General features: G+C 35.1%; 1 protein-coding gene across 9 annotated transcripts in view; it reads right to left on the bottom strand.

Annotated features, from left to right (window-relative positions):
• Positions 1–16312, bottom strand: part of MARCHF1 (membrane associated ring-CH-type finger 1) — a 237674-nt gene that overhangs the window by 84370 nt on the left and 136992 nt on the right. For 7 of the 9 annotated variants that reach the window (XM_065837519.2, XM_065837522.2, XM_071807732.1 and 4 more), the window contains one exon: positions 11906–12045. The exons of the other annotated variants lie outside the window; for them this stretch is intronic. In XM_065837519.2, coding sequence (XP_065693591.2) covers positions 11906–12045 — 140 coding nt within the window. The remainder of the gene's footprint in view (positions 1–11905; positions 12046–16312) is intronic. 9 annotated transcript variants of the gene reach the window in all.

The raw sequence follows: 16312 nt of genomic DNA, 5'->3' as shown, positions 1-16312 counted from the left end.
AGAGATTTCAAGATTTTGCTTTAAATAAAATAGCCTTAACCCACATCAGCAAAGAAACTGAAGGGAAATCCTACTTAGTCTGTATAAAATATTCAAACTATATCACACTGTTGTAGTTCAACGAGAACCATTATTGATGTTTTGACAATTTAGTAATTATCTACGCAGTTATAAAATCAGTTTAAATTGATTAATTGAATTCCTCATTTTTCTGCATTTCATCAGCTTTTATTAAGATTTCATGAGCATTAATATTTATAGATTACAAAGATTACAAGAAGCAATTACCACATTCTGAAATAATATTACCCAGAGAAAACAAACATCAAATATGATTAAATAAACTCAGGTTTCCCTAATTAAAAAATAAATTCAATTATTTCAGCATCAGGAAATACTGTAGTCTAAATTAGTGTCACTCACCAAGAAGAGTATATGCCTAAATCTAAATAGGTAAAATTTTATTTCCCCGCTAAACACGAAATCTGAGTACATGGTTTTGATGCACCACACTATCAGATTATCAACAGAGCTCTTTAAGAACTCTCAGAAGCATCTGTACTACCTCTGTGGTCTTCCTCTACAGAGGAGAAAAATAGCTCAAACTGACAGCAAATTTAATTGTTTTGGGAAACTTTCCATTTTGGCAGTGTTAAGTCTACAGTTGGACTTGAGGATCTTAAATGTCTTTTCCAAACTACATTCTATAACTCGAAATGAAAAAAAATAACCAGGGTAAGATGAAAATCTTTCTTCTCTCTCACAGCACCAAAAAGTGCTGTATTTCAAATCAGTAATAAAACTTTAAACTGAAAATACATTTAGTGTCATCTTTACACATTAGTAGAACAAGGCACAGCCTGAAAAATAGCAATGTAGGCTGCACACATGACCATATCTCAGTGCAACTTAAAACGTATCTCTTCGTAATATTGAAACATCTATGAAATCAATTTTTGTAATGCTTTTCTTCTTTTTATGTCAGATCATGTTGATGCTGTACATCATAAAATTCTGATTCTCCAAAACAACAAAAAAGATAAAAAAGTCACAGAAAAAAAAAAAAACCACTATTTTTCTCCCTGATGCACCATGAAAAGAGAAACTGTGTTTAACTTTGGGGTATAAAAATGCTACAAGCATGGTTACATTTGGTCCCTTTCTTTTTCATGTAAGGTGAGACAAACATAAGAGCCTGTTTACAATATCTTATGAAAAACAATAACTCAGTTATATAAATTACAATCTACATTTTTAACAAGTAAATATTGTCAGGTTCAGTGCAGACTGGAAAAAAATATATATGTTTATATATATATATACATATATATATATATATGAACCACAGAAATAAAAACCAGACACTTTATCACAAAATATGTATTTTCACAAAGGATGAAAACCAACACTTCTATTTAAACAATGCCTAATGATTAGACAAATCGTAGTCAGTTGACTGTTCTACTACAGAAGTTGTACTTTTCATATCATTGATTTTATAAAAGGATTAGCAGAGCAAGAAAAGCTAGGCTGTATTCTTTTAGAAACAGGAAAAAAAAAAAACTATATGCACAGAAAATTAGAGGCAGGAAAAAAAAAACAACACAAATATCCCCTGCAAATGTTTCCATTCCAAATTTCAAGGATCACAGACATGAGATTCCTGTAACCCTCAATACAAAATCATACAGCAGCCTAAACCATTTCATTGTCAAGAGTATGTTCTTTAGCTTCAGCCTCAGCCTAAATTTTCCGTTCTTAATCTCATCCCATTACTCCCATCTCATACGTTATGAAACGTCAAGGGAGAGAGAATAAAAGACTAACCCCAGATGTAATTAGCCTAACAAGGTCACAGGCAGTTTTCTTTCACAGTCAACAGATTTGACAGAAGTTACACAGCCAGCATGAACATATGGCCATCTTCGACCACATACCCATTTTTAATTAAATTGATAAGACTGGCATTTCCAAGACCAAGATTTGTACTAACACCTCTGAAACTGCAGCAAAGTACCTGGATCATGCTGTTATTTCCATCTCCTGTGGAATGAACATTGAACCTCAGCCTATCCATTGATTCATTTCTAGAAACTACTAGGTCTTCTGCCATATTCTCTCCTCCTCCTTTGTATTAATTATCCAAATGTATTTAAACCTTCCACTATAGAGCAGGATAGATCTAACATCTTTGTCTCTGCAGGCTTTAAGCAACTTATGATTGTAAGTGAAATTTTATCCTGAACGTTATCATGAGTTCACATTAGCGAGGCTGAAAACACAAAGAAGTGACTTTCACAAAGTTACATGAAGTTACATACAAAGAAAATCAATGCTTTCACTTAAACAATAATTATGATCTTTTTTCTGCATCATGCCAGCACTTTCTGTTGCTGTTCTTTATAATAAAGGGGATACCAAAACTGCAGTTGCAATGCCAAGTATTCAGTGACACTGCCAAGTAGAAAACGGAACGATAACATTAGATTTCAGAATCTTCCCACAGAGTATTTTTGGAAGAATCCGCTTATAAAGGTTATCTTTTATTTGAAGATCTGATTTCTCCCCAGACCCTCTCCTAGCTCAGCATTCAATCAAAATCTTATAAAAAGGGAAACTCATATGTTCTGCAGATTTCAAGAGGCCCTACTTAATCTTCTGTGCTACAGCATGTCTGTTAGATTAAAGTCAGAACCACAGAGAACTGCAATGAGGACTCGGACTGTCTCTATACAAGCTTGGTGCTCACAAGACAGTTCTGGTATGTGCAGACTCATCGTGCTGCAGGAAAACCAGCCCACAGGCTGGTGCTGAATGTGGGCTGAAATGCCGCTGTGATGCACCAACATACCATTGCATCAGAAGAACAGCAGCTGAAGAGATGTGATGCACTGTGTAGCCTCTGACACTACAAAACCAGCACCAAATCATTTGGAGCATTGGGAAGACTCTCACTAAGGATAGTGTAGCAGGAGAATACATATAGGGATCTATATAGAGAGACATACAACTCCCTGTAGTTTACTAATTCCTTCTTCTTCCACCCCTGTCTGTAGTAAAACTTACATACTAATAGGAACACATGAAACGGCTTGTATGCGTGCACATACAACCCCATTTTCCTTTTTAGTATTTTGGAGTATTTTTTGCAGTAATAATTACTTTGTAAACCACTTAACAAAAAGTGAGAATGAATCCTGATGCAGAAATCAGACAAATTTGTGTGATCAGGTACAATTAAAACTAGCAGGGTTCAAAGAAATACATATACATACACATACATATGAGGGAATTGCTGATTCTTACCATTTTCAATAAGTGCTCTAAACTGCTGCTGCATAAACTTACATGGACCTGCCTCACTCTAAGCATACAAATGGTATCACTACAGACTCTTTATGCAAATTATTAATACACATTTCTGTTTACAGGACTGAGTTACATCAATCATAGTAGTCAGCATAGCAGAGAGCTTATCCTAAAACAGTTCCTGGGTCTTGTAATTCCAGTAGTATTGGACTGCAAATAGCATGCAAAAAATATGAATCCTCAAGAAAGGGAGTACTAAGTAAACTTGCAATTTAACTTGAATATTTAGTATTGCCATGAGATTTTTTTACCAGATAAAGTTGCAGAATAATCTTCTACTGCCTTGTTTTGTTTTGTTTTTAACATTATGTTCTTTCATAGCTTTCCTTGCTGGTATTACTCTAGCAATAAATGAACAAGCAAAGACATTTCTTTGATGCTTCCTGTCATCTTGGCTTCCCCATTACAGTGTAGGTTTTCAGCTAATGATAAGATTGAAGGCTTCGCTGAGCTAAGAAGACAATAACCCATTTCACCTTCTGAAAAACTTAGGTTAATTACTTGGTCCTGTCTGATTTTCTCATTTTCTAGAACTCATTTGCTGGATAGAAACTGAATGGTGATCTGGTAATCCCCTCTTTCTTTCAGTACATATAACCCTACAGCACATCACCTGGAGCTTTACACACATTAAACCAAATCTAAGATTTTTATGGACATATTAAGAAGTTCTAGAAAAATAACTCAGTGATAATGTTAGAAATAATAATAATACTAACAACAATAATAATAAAATAATGCTAGAAAAATAATTTGAGCTTTCAGTCAAAAGTTATGTGAACAAGTCTGGTGTACATAACTCTTCTCTCCAAAACTAAAACAAACAAAAGAAAGTTAATATATTTTAAATTCAGGACTTAAAAGATGTTCCTTTTCCGTAAGTGAAACAGACTAACTAGACAGCTTCAACTACACAGAAAAAGAAACAAATTACAAATAATTTATATGAAACAGATTTGAACCAATCTTGTGAACACATGTTGTTATGAGAAACAAGGTGCAACCTATTTGAACAGTTACACAGGTACTTAACAAATATTTATTGTCAATGTCTTATAGTAATTTGATCTACAGAAAATAGTTTCTTGCAAATTCCACTGCTAAAATTATCAGTAAATGTGGAGACCTAGAAAACATAAATAAAATGTAAGTTATAAAGTTAAATAAAACACTACTTTCATAAACTTTAAACAATAATATTAATAGTAATAATAACAACAATAATTTATTCATATTGAAGCCAGCATTCAGGTAACCTTCATTCTTTTTCTCCAATATTTAAATTATTGTTGCTTCTACAAATACAAAATGATAATAATTTTCTGCATAGTCTCCATTTTTGGTTGGGAAATATGTCATCGTTTTTACAAGCAAAATGAAAATTATTTAAATGAGGACTGTTATTTTAAGTCTGTCATAGAGGAACCCTAACTGAAAACACTGGTCAAAGAAGTATAAATTTGACCATATCTGTCATGCACTTAAAACTATTAAATGACGCTGGTGTGCACTGAGAAAGAAACTGAGCACTGGGGGAGACTTACCCAAAAGCTCTGGCCTACATTTGCCCTGCTCTAATGGTTTATGTATGTACATAAAAGAAACTCAAACAAACTCTTAACAATTTTTCATCCTTGTAATGCATTTGTGGTGAGAAGCCAGAAGGTGATGGTAACCCAGGTAACGACTGCTAATTGGCTTTAAATATAAAGAAAATCAAAAAGATTGGCCTAGGGTGGCATGGCTACCAAGGCCACTGACAGCACAGGCTGACCCTGTAAATTGTAAAGTGATAAATAGTTAAAACAGTTGCGCTGCAGGGGAGCATGCAGCATTGTGCAGAAAGATAAGCCCCATGTGGAACATCTATATCACAAGGAAGAGTTTCCATAGCTTAACATTAACAGATGCTAAGAGACTTACTAAATAAAAAGCTAAAAAGTAACCTGTCATAAAATGCTTAAAATGAACATGTATCTAATTAAATTTCTTCTCAAAAGGCCTTAGAGCACCTGAGGAAATAAAAAACAGGTCAGGTGATTCAAAAAGTACAATGAACAATGACAACAAGATTTCTAGCTCGAGAAGAACTGCTGTCTTTAGCTGAAATGCTGCAGAAGTTTCATAATGTCCATGAGAAGCAGATGGAAAAATGTAGTCCCTTAGGACAGAACTTCTCAGCACCAGAATAGAGGGACTGAGCCCAGTTGAGATACGTAGCACCAGAGAACATGAGATATTCAGGATCCTCCTCTCCTCTCCTCTCCAGAATTTATTCAGACATCATGTACTATTCCATAAGCTACCTGACAAAGAAGTCAGGAGCAGCATGCCTGAACCACAAAACGTTCTACTCTCAGTAGTTTCTCTTTTTTTCATGTGTAATTAAATGTGCTGCACCCAGCTGTATTTTTATTCCAGAAGTATAGACTAAGAGAAGGTTTAAACAGCATATAATTTATTACACCAGGTGAATAATTCTACCTCTTTTGAAACTACATTTCTTGTAGAATGTCTCTCTTCCACAGTTTGATTCACATATACACATTGATTGGCTACTATATTAAAGTCACTACTAGACTTCCAAAACCAGTGTCTATAGAGAATTTTGCAGGTATAGTATTTTGGATTTCCAGGCTGCTTCTGCAGCCTCATTAATAAAGTCTACCTAATAGTTATGCAAATAAGAAGATAATTCAGATGAAACAAACTCCATATTCTTAGGTAATTACTCTTTTCTCCCTTACTAGTTTTTTGAGTCTTAAACTACACCATTTTCTTATAACAAATTAAAATATAGATCTTAAACATCCCCTCAGCCCCTGTCAGCTTACCAATAACAAGCTTGCAATGTTAAAGGAAACCCAAAGGGATCCTATTTCACAGGATTTTCAGCAAGGAATTACACTTCACAGCAAGGAAGTCAAACACTTCAAGCTCAGATCAAGAGATCTTTTGTGTTCTGGAACTGAATGTCGGGGGTTAGAACAGAATCATAGAATGACTGGGGTGGGATGGGACCTTTAAAGATCATGGAATAATATATCATTCCTACACTATTCAGAACTTTCATACCGTTAGCAGAACTTACAACTAAACCACAGCTTCTCAGTTTATCACTGGAAGAAAACTTGTACAGTGCTATGTTCTGGATTTGTGACAAAACCACTATTTATAACACAGGGATGTTTCAGTTACTGCAGAGCAGCGCTTACACAGTGTCAAGACCTCTCCTGAGTCTTGTGCCACCACACCAGTGAGTAGGCTGGGGGTGCACAAGAAGCTGGGAGGGGGACAAAACCAGGACAGCTGATGGCAACTGACCAAAGAGATATTCCACACCATATGCTATCATGCTCAGCAATAAAAACTCGGGGAGGTGGGGGAAGAAGGAAGAAAGTGAGATGTTTGGAGTTATGGTCTTTGTCTTCTCAAATAATTGTCATGCCCAATTGCTTTCCTGGAGATGGCTGAGCACCTGTCTGCAGATGGGAGGTAGGGAATTAATTCCTAAACCGTCTTTGGTTGTGTGCATGGCTTTTGCTTTACCTATGGAACTGTCTTTATCTCAATCCATTATTTGTCTTGCTTTCCCTCTCTGATTTGCTCCCCCATCCCACTGAGGAGGAGTGAGTGAGAGGCTGTGTGGGGCTTTGTTGCCTGATAGGGTTAAACCACAACAAAACCACTTTCCATTGTTTGTTTAATTATATTTTAGAATGACCATTGACTACAATTAACTTGCTTGGTCAATATGTGTAGATCAGATGTGGTAACCTAATATCTGCCTATGTCAAACAGATAATTCATAAACATTTTACTGTTTCTTAGAGAAGCAGATGGTATCATTTGCTTTCATATAAAAAATCGATCATTAAAGTTAAATTAGATGCTTTATCATTTGCTGTGACTTCCAAATTTCATTTGCATATACTAACATAAATCACCTAGTTACTCACATGACTATACTTCCACATATATTCACCCATAATTCTATTGAGAAATAAATCAGGGAAAATTAGTATGTACTAATGACTACTATTCAGCATTAAGTATGTGCTCATGTCCCAGTAGCTTCACATGTTTAACATGATGTACTTAACCAAGGACCAGTCCATACGCCATGCAGAACAGACTGTACAAACTATTAAGAATATAAATTGTGATAATGCTCAAGTTCTGAATAGGGATCCCAAGAAGCACTGAGCAAGGATAGGGAGACATACAACTACTTCTCGTCAAATTGCTTAATCAATGTTAATACATATTTATGTCTTCCCATCAAAACCATACATATATGCTCTTGAAATCACAGTATAAATAGATACTGTCAGTACAGAGACAAGTGACTGATGAAGAAAGAATTTAAAATGGTATGTTTGCAATTATATTCATTATCCTTTCAGAAGACAAAAAACTGCAAATATTGCATAGAGCTATGAGCTTTCAAGATCTGGGTGTTGTGGGTTTTTTTTGTTTTTTTTTTTTTTCAATTAAGGAATAAAACACTACTCTTCTTCCCCAACTCTAGCAAAAATCAGAGAAAGTGAAAAAATGAAAAAAATACTAATTTGCATTTAAGGAAAAAACCTCTAGAGAATAATCTGAACATCTTCAGATTTGTGTGAATGAATATGTAACTTCAGAAGAGATAAATATAGTAGATGAAGCCTACATGAAATAAAGAAGCAAAGAAACATACTAGAAAGTAACAAAAAAAGAAAGAATTACCAGGAAAAAAATAAAACAAAATAGAATCAAACTTTCCAAATAGAAAGTTAAATGGGAAAAGGTCTTTTTGCTAAACAAATATTAAAAAAAACCAAACAAACCACAAAAAAACAAACCAAAAAACCCAACAACAACAACAACAATAACAAGTGAATGGATGATAACAGAGGAACAATAATAACTTGAATTGATAGAGTCTTCATGTACTGATCAAAACTTAGCATAGTCCAGGTTTGGTCTCAAAACTAAAATAATAGTTAGATAGAAAAATATATTGATAAAGTGATCCTAAATCTATGCAGTATGATAAATGTGTTACTGAATAGGTAATAATTGGTGTCACAATTGCTAGGAACAGAAAGCTTGATCTGGAATACTGTGTACAACTGGTCACTCATCGCCAAACTGGAACAGGAACAGACAAGACATCTTAAGATACCCCCAAGAACATGGAAATTGTTACAAAAGTGAAAGTAAAGTGGAAAAATTATATTACAGGTCTCTAAAAATAACTCTTACGATCAACATTAGGAAGGATGAACCTTCACAGTTTAGAAACAATGTATACAGGACAAAAAAAGCACAAACGTAATCAATTCAGCTTGAAAAATAGATAATGATTTGTAGCTATAAGAGAAGCAAAGCAAATTCACCTTTTTTGTTCCACTACACCAAGTTAATGGACTATATGAAATTGTTTTAAGTATGAAAAAATAAATAGACAAATAAAAAGACATCTACTCCCTATAGATCTAAAATTATCAGTACAAATCCCAAAATCAAAAAAATCATAATATTAAACAATATTTTTTGAGAAGTTATGCCTCTTTTGATTAAAGAATGACTCAAAATTTTTGAGGTGTGCTCAGAACGAAGAAGCTGGTGTTCCATCTGAAAATGAACACACAGGGTTAATCTTCAAATAAAGTAGACTGATGTGGTAAAGCCTGGGGCTAATATTATAATGAAGGAGAAAATAATAATGGAAAAATGTTTCCGAGAATATTTAGCTGAGTTTTGCTGAAATATTTCAGAATTTTATTTGAACTAAGCTAGAACATCTTATCAAATAAAATGAAACTGTGATTTTATTAGGCTCTTTTAATTTATCTCAGTGTTTTCGTGAACTAATTTATTTTTTATTTTTTCCTGCACTTCTGTTCAGTATTTCATTTACATGCTTAATGAAAAAAGCAATTTTTTAAATGATCATAACTTGGTTCCTACTCCACAAGCAGCTTCTTTCTTTCTTTCTTTGTTCCTTTCTTTCCTTTCTTTCGTTCAGTAAGAGATAAAAATATTTCTTTTCATATAAATTAAGAAGACATACTTGCAATTTTCAGATCATTCCTCTTTAGAAAGTAGCACAATGGAACGACAGCTTTGAGTGCTTTGTTTTGTTTTTAAAAGAAAATAAAAGTTTCATTTGAAAAGCCTTAGCTGAATTTCTAAAATACATAGGACATTCTGCTGAATCAGATGCACAATCAAAAGGCATATGGCAGATGTGAAGAAAGATAGTGTACACTCCATTTTGCTTCCCACCAAAACCAGACTGGCCACCTCCAGTCTAAGGAAGCAAAGAACTGTTTCTTTGTACCTTAAATGTGCTTGAAAGACAGATCAAACAAACCCCCACTAAGGGAACCAGTACCACGGAGGAGCTGCAATGCACTGAAAAATTAATGTTAATTTAAAAAGAAGGGACTTGAATAGATTATTGTGTGTTTGTACACTTCCAACAAATAATTTATTATTCTTTATTCTCTGCTGTTTCATTACATTTAATTTTCCAGTGCTAAAATCCACATCATCACGCAAGACCAGGTAGAAAATTTTCCAGCATTGAAAGGCTAACAGTTCTAAACAAAATCAAAACAGATTTGAAGCAAGATTTCAGCTTTAAAATGTTCATAAGGAAAATAAGGATTCAGCCTATAGCCCACAAGTTGGAAAGACACTGCCAGCAAAAGCTTACACTGAATGTCATTTACTTCAGAAGTGAGGGACAGGAAGAGTAGTGGTTGAGAGAGTAACAACCAAAGAAAATGAAGAGGAAAGTTTGACAGGCTTCAAGAGATGTAACTGCTCTGTTTCCTGTTGTGAAGACTATTATTCTACAGCCAATCATGACATTAAAGGACACACGGTATCTTCCCTAGCTGCTTATATCCCTGGTTTTCTTACACGCTTCATCAACTAAGCAGCAGTTTCATGCAAGCTTATTTTTTAACAAGTTTAAATATTAATAAGGCTAAAACATGCTAACTCTATGGATTCAACTGCTATGAACTGTATTCCCAGTTCACGTTTTCAAAATCCCATCTGACAGATTGGAATGCTTGTCTTTGGAATATCAAAGTGAATTAAAAGTTGATTAGCAGTCAAGGAGAAATCAAAATATGCAGATTTTCACATATCTAAATTCCTTAATAGCTATCACCTATTACTAGAAATACTCAAACATTAATAGTAATTAAATAAAATTTCAAAAGAAAACTGTAATAGTAATAGTAAATTTGGGGATAATATACTTGAATTTTCTTGTTTCATGACTGATTGCTTTTAAATTTCCTTTTATTTCACTGAACAAAAAGAATTTCAGATGAAAGCAAGCTGTAATAATAATCTAGGATATTAAGTAAATTATATAATTTGCACTTTTTAGTGCTGCTTTTTTATGTTCTCTTCTTTAGTAGAAATTTACATTCTATATAATCTACCACTGAACAAGATATTTTTGCCACATTAAGTAGGGTCTTTTTTTCACAAGAACTTCAACAATTTTCAAACAGATCATTGCCTCTTCATTTACAACTCTTGTCACACTCTTTGGAATACCACATTTTATCAGTGGTTACAAGAAATCATTCATCCTTCTGGTTAGATGTTGTCATATCCATGTTTCAACAGCTGGAGAGCGGTACTTCCTGATACCTCATGCTTCTTAGGATAGGAAAATATTGTGCCTATTTTAAACTTAATAATGAAAATTGACCAGGCATATTCAATTGAATATGTTTCAAACAATCTGTTTTGCTGTAGTCTTAAAATGTCAAATCAGTTGAAGAAAAACAAGTACATAGAATATTTTTCGTCTTACATGTGAGACAATATGAAGGCTTTACATTAAAAATATCAGTTCTTACTCACCTCAGGATTTCTACTGATGTAAATGGATTTATTTGAATGAGCAAAAACTGCAGGATTAAAATTCTTGTCAACGAGTCACTTTAATCAACTTCATATAATTCATAATAACTCCACTACGTAAATTGTCAACTTTGCATTGCCTCAACATCTACTGTCAATAACTTGGCATGCAGAAACCCAACCATCTCTTACATGATCATGTTAAATATATGAAGATCATTTTTAAACCAATTTCTCTCATGCCAGTGTACACATACTATACCTTGGTCCTGTTACAGGTAGGAGCAAAGAGCAAACAAGGTACCTTTAGATAATGTCTGACTGTATTCATCAGGGACCAAATGCCATTGCATTGATTAAGATCACAAAGAATGTAAGTAATCCATATTAGGACATTTCTTGCTTAAAGGCTTCACCATTCACAAAACATCAATACTGATTTATAGACATAGCATGCAAGCCAGAATGGACCATGCATAACATAAAAGATGAAAAAATAACAAATGGAAAGAGTAAATAGCTAGAATGTCAAAGGGTTTCACACACTGAGGCAATGCAATCAATGGCAAAAACTACATTTTAAAAAATAAATGTAATGCCTCTGAAGTTTGTCTGAGCATGCCACCGTCATAAAATGCAACTTTTCACTCACCAAAGTGGAGTTATGTGAAGCATCACCTGAGACCTCGGGTGTTCTTGTGCTGTTTGGAAGTCTGTGAGGGTTACGAGCTATCGCTTGGCACCAGCCCAGCATTTTCTCCTTCCACTTATCCCTTCTCAATTTCTGAAATTCTGAAAATAATTTAGATTCCCTGAAACATTGACACTTTGAATTTATTATGTGCATGTCTTTGGATGCATGCCTTTAAAAATAACTTTTAAAGTTGTATATAAACAAGCTAATAAACATATTTTAGAACATGTTTATTTAAAGTACTCTGAGGGGTTATGCCACATAGGTTAGAAAAGGACTACGTATTTTCAGCACACCTTACGTGCACTAATACTATTTCAGTGTCAGTAAATTCAGTGTCTTCTCTGCCTGTTAAATCTTTCTCAAGTTGTCACTTGATTTAAAAAAGTGGTATTTTAAAGGATTTTTTTTTTTACAAAATAACTGTGAGACTAGCACCATTCCTAGAATCATATAACATTTGGATGTAATACTCCATATTCCCTGAAACAACTAGAAACATTCCCAAAGCAGTAGCAGATATTAAATACAAAGAAACAGCGTAAAAATATACAAACATGTATGTACTTATGCCCACATACACCAGAATGCCTAGCTTATCTTGAAGTGTTACATTAGGATGTATTGTAAATAGCAAAAAGTAATGTACACACACCAACAATAAATGCTACAAACCAACTGTAAGTTGCATGTGAACTTATTTTTAGTGTGTAACAGTAATGAAATACCTTCTAAGTAACAATAACACAAGCTGGAAATACAGGTGGAGAGTTTTTAAGTGTAACAAACCTTCATAAGTATTTTTAAAATTTCACAATCTACTTTTCCCAGTTGAAATAGGTAATTAAGCTATGCAGTGCAAAACTTGCTAATTAAATACAAAAAATAACTTCAAGCAATTTTTTCTCCACATCTGGTTGTTTATAACATTTTTTAATTTAAAATGTGTTATTCTGTACCATCATGAAACATAATAAAGAAGATCAACCTACCAGATTGAGTTCCTAGTACTCCAAAAGAGGTTAGCACTAGACTGAATAAATCTGGAACATACTTACAACAATGCTAAAGACTTTATATGGTAAAGTGGCACTTATTTTATGCCACTGAATATTATATTCTTGTAAAGTAGTTTATCTTCTTTTCTGCAATACATCTCCATGCTTGTGTTTATAGCAGCCTTTCATCTTCCCAGGTTCTGATTACAACAAACTACAGCCTCTTCTTGAATAACTACGGCTCTACTGTTTCCACACTTATCACTAATATATAATTTTTAAAGCATGAAATACACAAAGTTGTACTTCTCCACACAGCCTCTTGAAACTGATAGTGAGGAAAAAGTGGAAACTAGCCTTAGCTTTTTTGCATTGGAGATGAAGAGTGAAGTGATTCTTACTAATTTTTCAGTCTCTTGAAATCTTAAGATGAGATAAAAATATATGCCAGTAAATCATTAGCAATATGAAAACTGCCACGCACCCTGTTGACTGTGGAGTAATTTCCATTTTTCCGTTATAAAATATTTCAGTTGTAGACTTACAGGAACAGGATCCTCCAGGGTAAATATACAACTCAGCAAAGGCTTCACAATAAGAAATCCACGTGAAGCACCAACTAAAGTAATTACCACCAACTTAGCAGCAGTAATGATGTCCACTGGATGAGAGAATCCACTGTCTTGCAAGTGCTACAAGACTGTTTATTTCCCTTTGTTTTGTGAAGGCAACTAGCAGAATTTTACATACCAAACTGGAGGTTTTTAAGAGTAAAGGCAGTACCACTGAATAGTTTGTGCATTTAAGCAACCTGTACACAAATACAAAAAAATGAATCCATGTTTTAAATGCTTTTCATTGCATATCCAACATATCTTGAAATACTTAAAAGTGACACTGGAGAAGCAGAAAAAGTGTCAGAAGAGCAAGCATATAGAACCATAGAATGTCCTGAGTTGGAAGGGACCCACAAAGATCATCAAGTCCAACTCCTGTCCCTGCATATGACAACCTCACAGTTCATGCCATGTGTTGAGGGCATTGTCCAATTGTTTCTTGAATACTGTCAGGCTTTGAGCCATGGCTGCCTCTCTGGGGAGCCTGTTCCAGTGCTCCACCACCCTCTGGGGGAAGACGCTCTTCCTAATGTCCAACCTAAACCTCCCCTGGCATGTCTTCCTGCCATTCCCTCGGGTTCTGTCGCTGGTTGCCAGAGAGAAGAGATCAGCACCTGACTCTCTCCCCTTGTGAGGAAGCTGTAGACCACAATGAGGTCTCCCCTCAGTTTCCTCTTCTCCAGACTGAACAAACCAAGTGACTTTAGCCACTTCTCATACAGCTTGCTCTCCAAACCCTTCACCAACTTCGTAGCCCTCTTCTGGACACTCCAGTAGTTTTATATCTTTTTTATCCTGTGGCATCCAGAACTGCACACAGTGCTCCAGGTGAGGCCACACCAGTGCAGAGCAGAACAGGACAATCACCTCCCTCACCCGGCTGGCAATGCTGTGCTTGATGCACCCCAGGACACAGTTGCCCCTCTTGGCAGCCAGGGACACTGCTGGTTCATGTTCAACTTGGCATCAACCAGAACCCCTAGATCCCTCTCTGCAGAGCTGCTTTCCAGCATCTTGTCCCCCAGTCTGTATATACAGCCAGGGTTGCTGTGTCCAGGTGCAAAATCCAGCACTTGTTCTTGTTGAACTTCATGTGGTTCATGATTGCCCTCCAATTTGTCCAGATCCCTGTGCAGGGCCTCTCTGCCCTCAAGAGTGTCAACAGCTCCTCCCAATTTTGTCTCACATATCCTCCTCTGCAACTTGGAAAGATAAGCACTTAATATGAGAAAACCAATCAGAATTTTGACCCTGGTCAACTCTATTAAACTCAGTGAAAAGTGATGAGCTGCTGCTGCTCTCTTTATGACTGCACCCAAGTCCAAAGCTGGGCAAAGAGGTACTGCTTACTTTACACCTAACAAGGACATCACCATCACCCCTCAGTAGGTGATTAATCCACCCTTAATATACTGCCTGTACCTGTGAAGACAGGGAATCATCCGATTATAGCTACAGTCCTATTCTGTTCTCGGGGTGCAGAACCTCTTGGAACATTCACAATTCTTTTTTTGCCCTGAGGAATCGAAATGATGGCTACTACTGTACAGATGAAAGGAGGACTTTGCACTTGTTCATACAACTGAAGAACCACCACCTAAAATAAACTGTCTGAAAAATATCTTAATTCATCCCCTATAAATTTGTTTAAAAAGAAAATAATTGCTTTATTCATACTTTTTCAGAGGAGACAATCTTTACTTCTAATTTAGGCAAGCAAAGGGACATACAGAATTATAGATTCAAGTACATCTTGCACAATATTAATACTAAATAAATAGGGGCTTAGTTAAGGATGATGTATTAAAAATTAGCCAGTAATAAGGAATAAAAGCATAATGACTCAAAGAAAAAGTTCATTAATTTAGTGAGAGAAAAGAATCAGTAAGCTTAATTCAGGAACATAATTAGATTCAGGTAACAAAGGCTAAATTAAGATGAAGTACATGAGAAGTTTATGCTTTCTCAGTCCTTAACAGGATCTAACAGCTACCACAGAACAGCAGGAAATTGAAGGCAAAACATACTGTTCTTTATCTAAGCTAAATACTTTTGTTCTCTGTATTCGAAGATTCCCAACAGCAATCAAAGTGATGGTATTTGTCCAGCAACTACACCCACTGCATGATTTGGCAGATCATTAAAATATTCCCGTAGTAGAGCTGCAGGAATTTTGAAATGCAAATACCCTTCAATTGCTGAGCTCTGGTAAGGGAAATACGGTCCCTGTTGTTCTTTGTGTATTTCTTGTCTGAGTCCTATCAAGCTGTAACTTCCAATCAATTAATCGAATTTGAATACAAACATAAATTCATGTTCTGGATGCACTAGAAAGTCCTAATAGCTTGTGCTATTGTGTCACAAGCGAACCACAGGCATTTCTCAAACAGTGAGTTAATATTATCCTACAACTGCTGTATTTCACAGGAACAATTCAATGTAGCCATAACATAACAACATAATGACTCCAACTATCCTTTTCTACAAATACGAAGCTCAACCTCAAATTTTCAAATTATCTCTATATTTAAAGAAAAGTCATATTGGAATATACGTGACCATGCCAACAGCCGTAAAATATTTCAGTCTTTACAATTCAGTGGTGGCTCTTTTAACTCGGGGGTGGGTTGAGAAATGAGTTTTTCCACATCTAAATGTGATAAATGTCAGTAATTTTTGTTGTTGTTGTTGTTCATCAGAAGTGCTAAGTACCACCTGCCCCTCCAAAATGAGGAATAATTTTGTAAGAA

The sequence above is a fragment of the Patagioenas fasciata genome, chromosome 4 (assembly GCF_037038585.1).
Source record: "Patagioenas fasciata isolate bPatFas1 chromosome 4, bPatFas1.hap1, whole genome shotgun sequence".
Classification (NCBI taxonomy): Eukaryota; Metazoa; Chordata; class Aves; order Columbiformes; family Columbidae; genus Patagioenas; species Patagioenas fasciata.
This window is presented reverse-complemented; position numbering and strand designations above follow the sequence as displayed.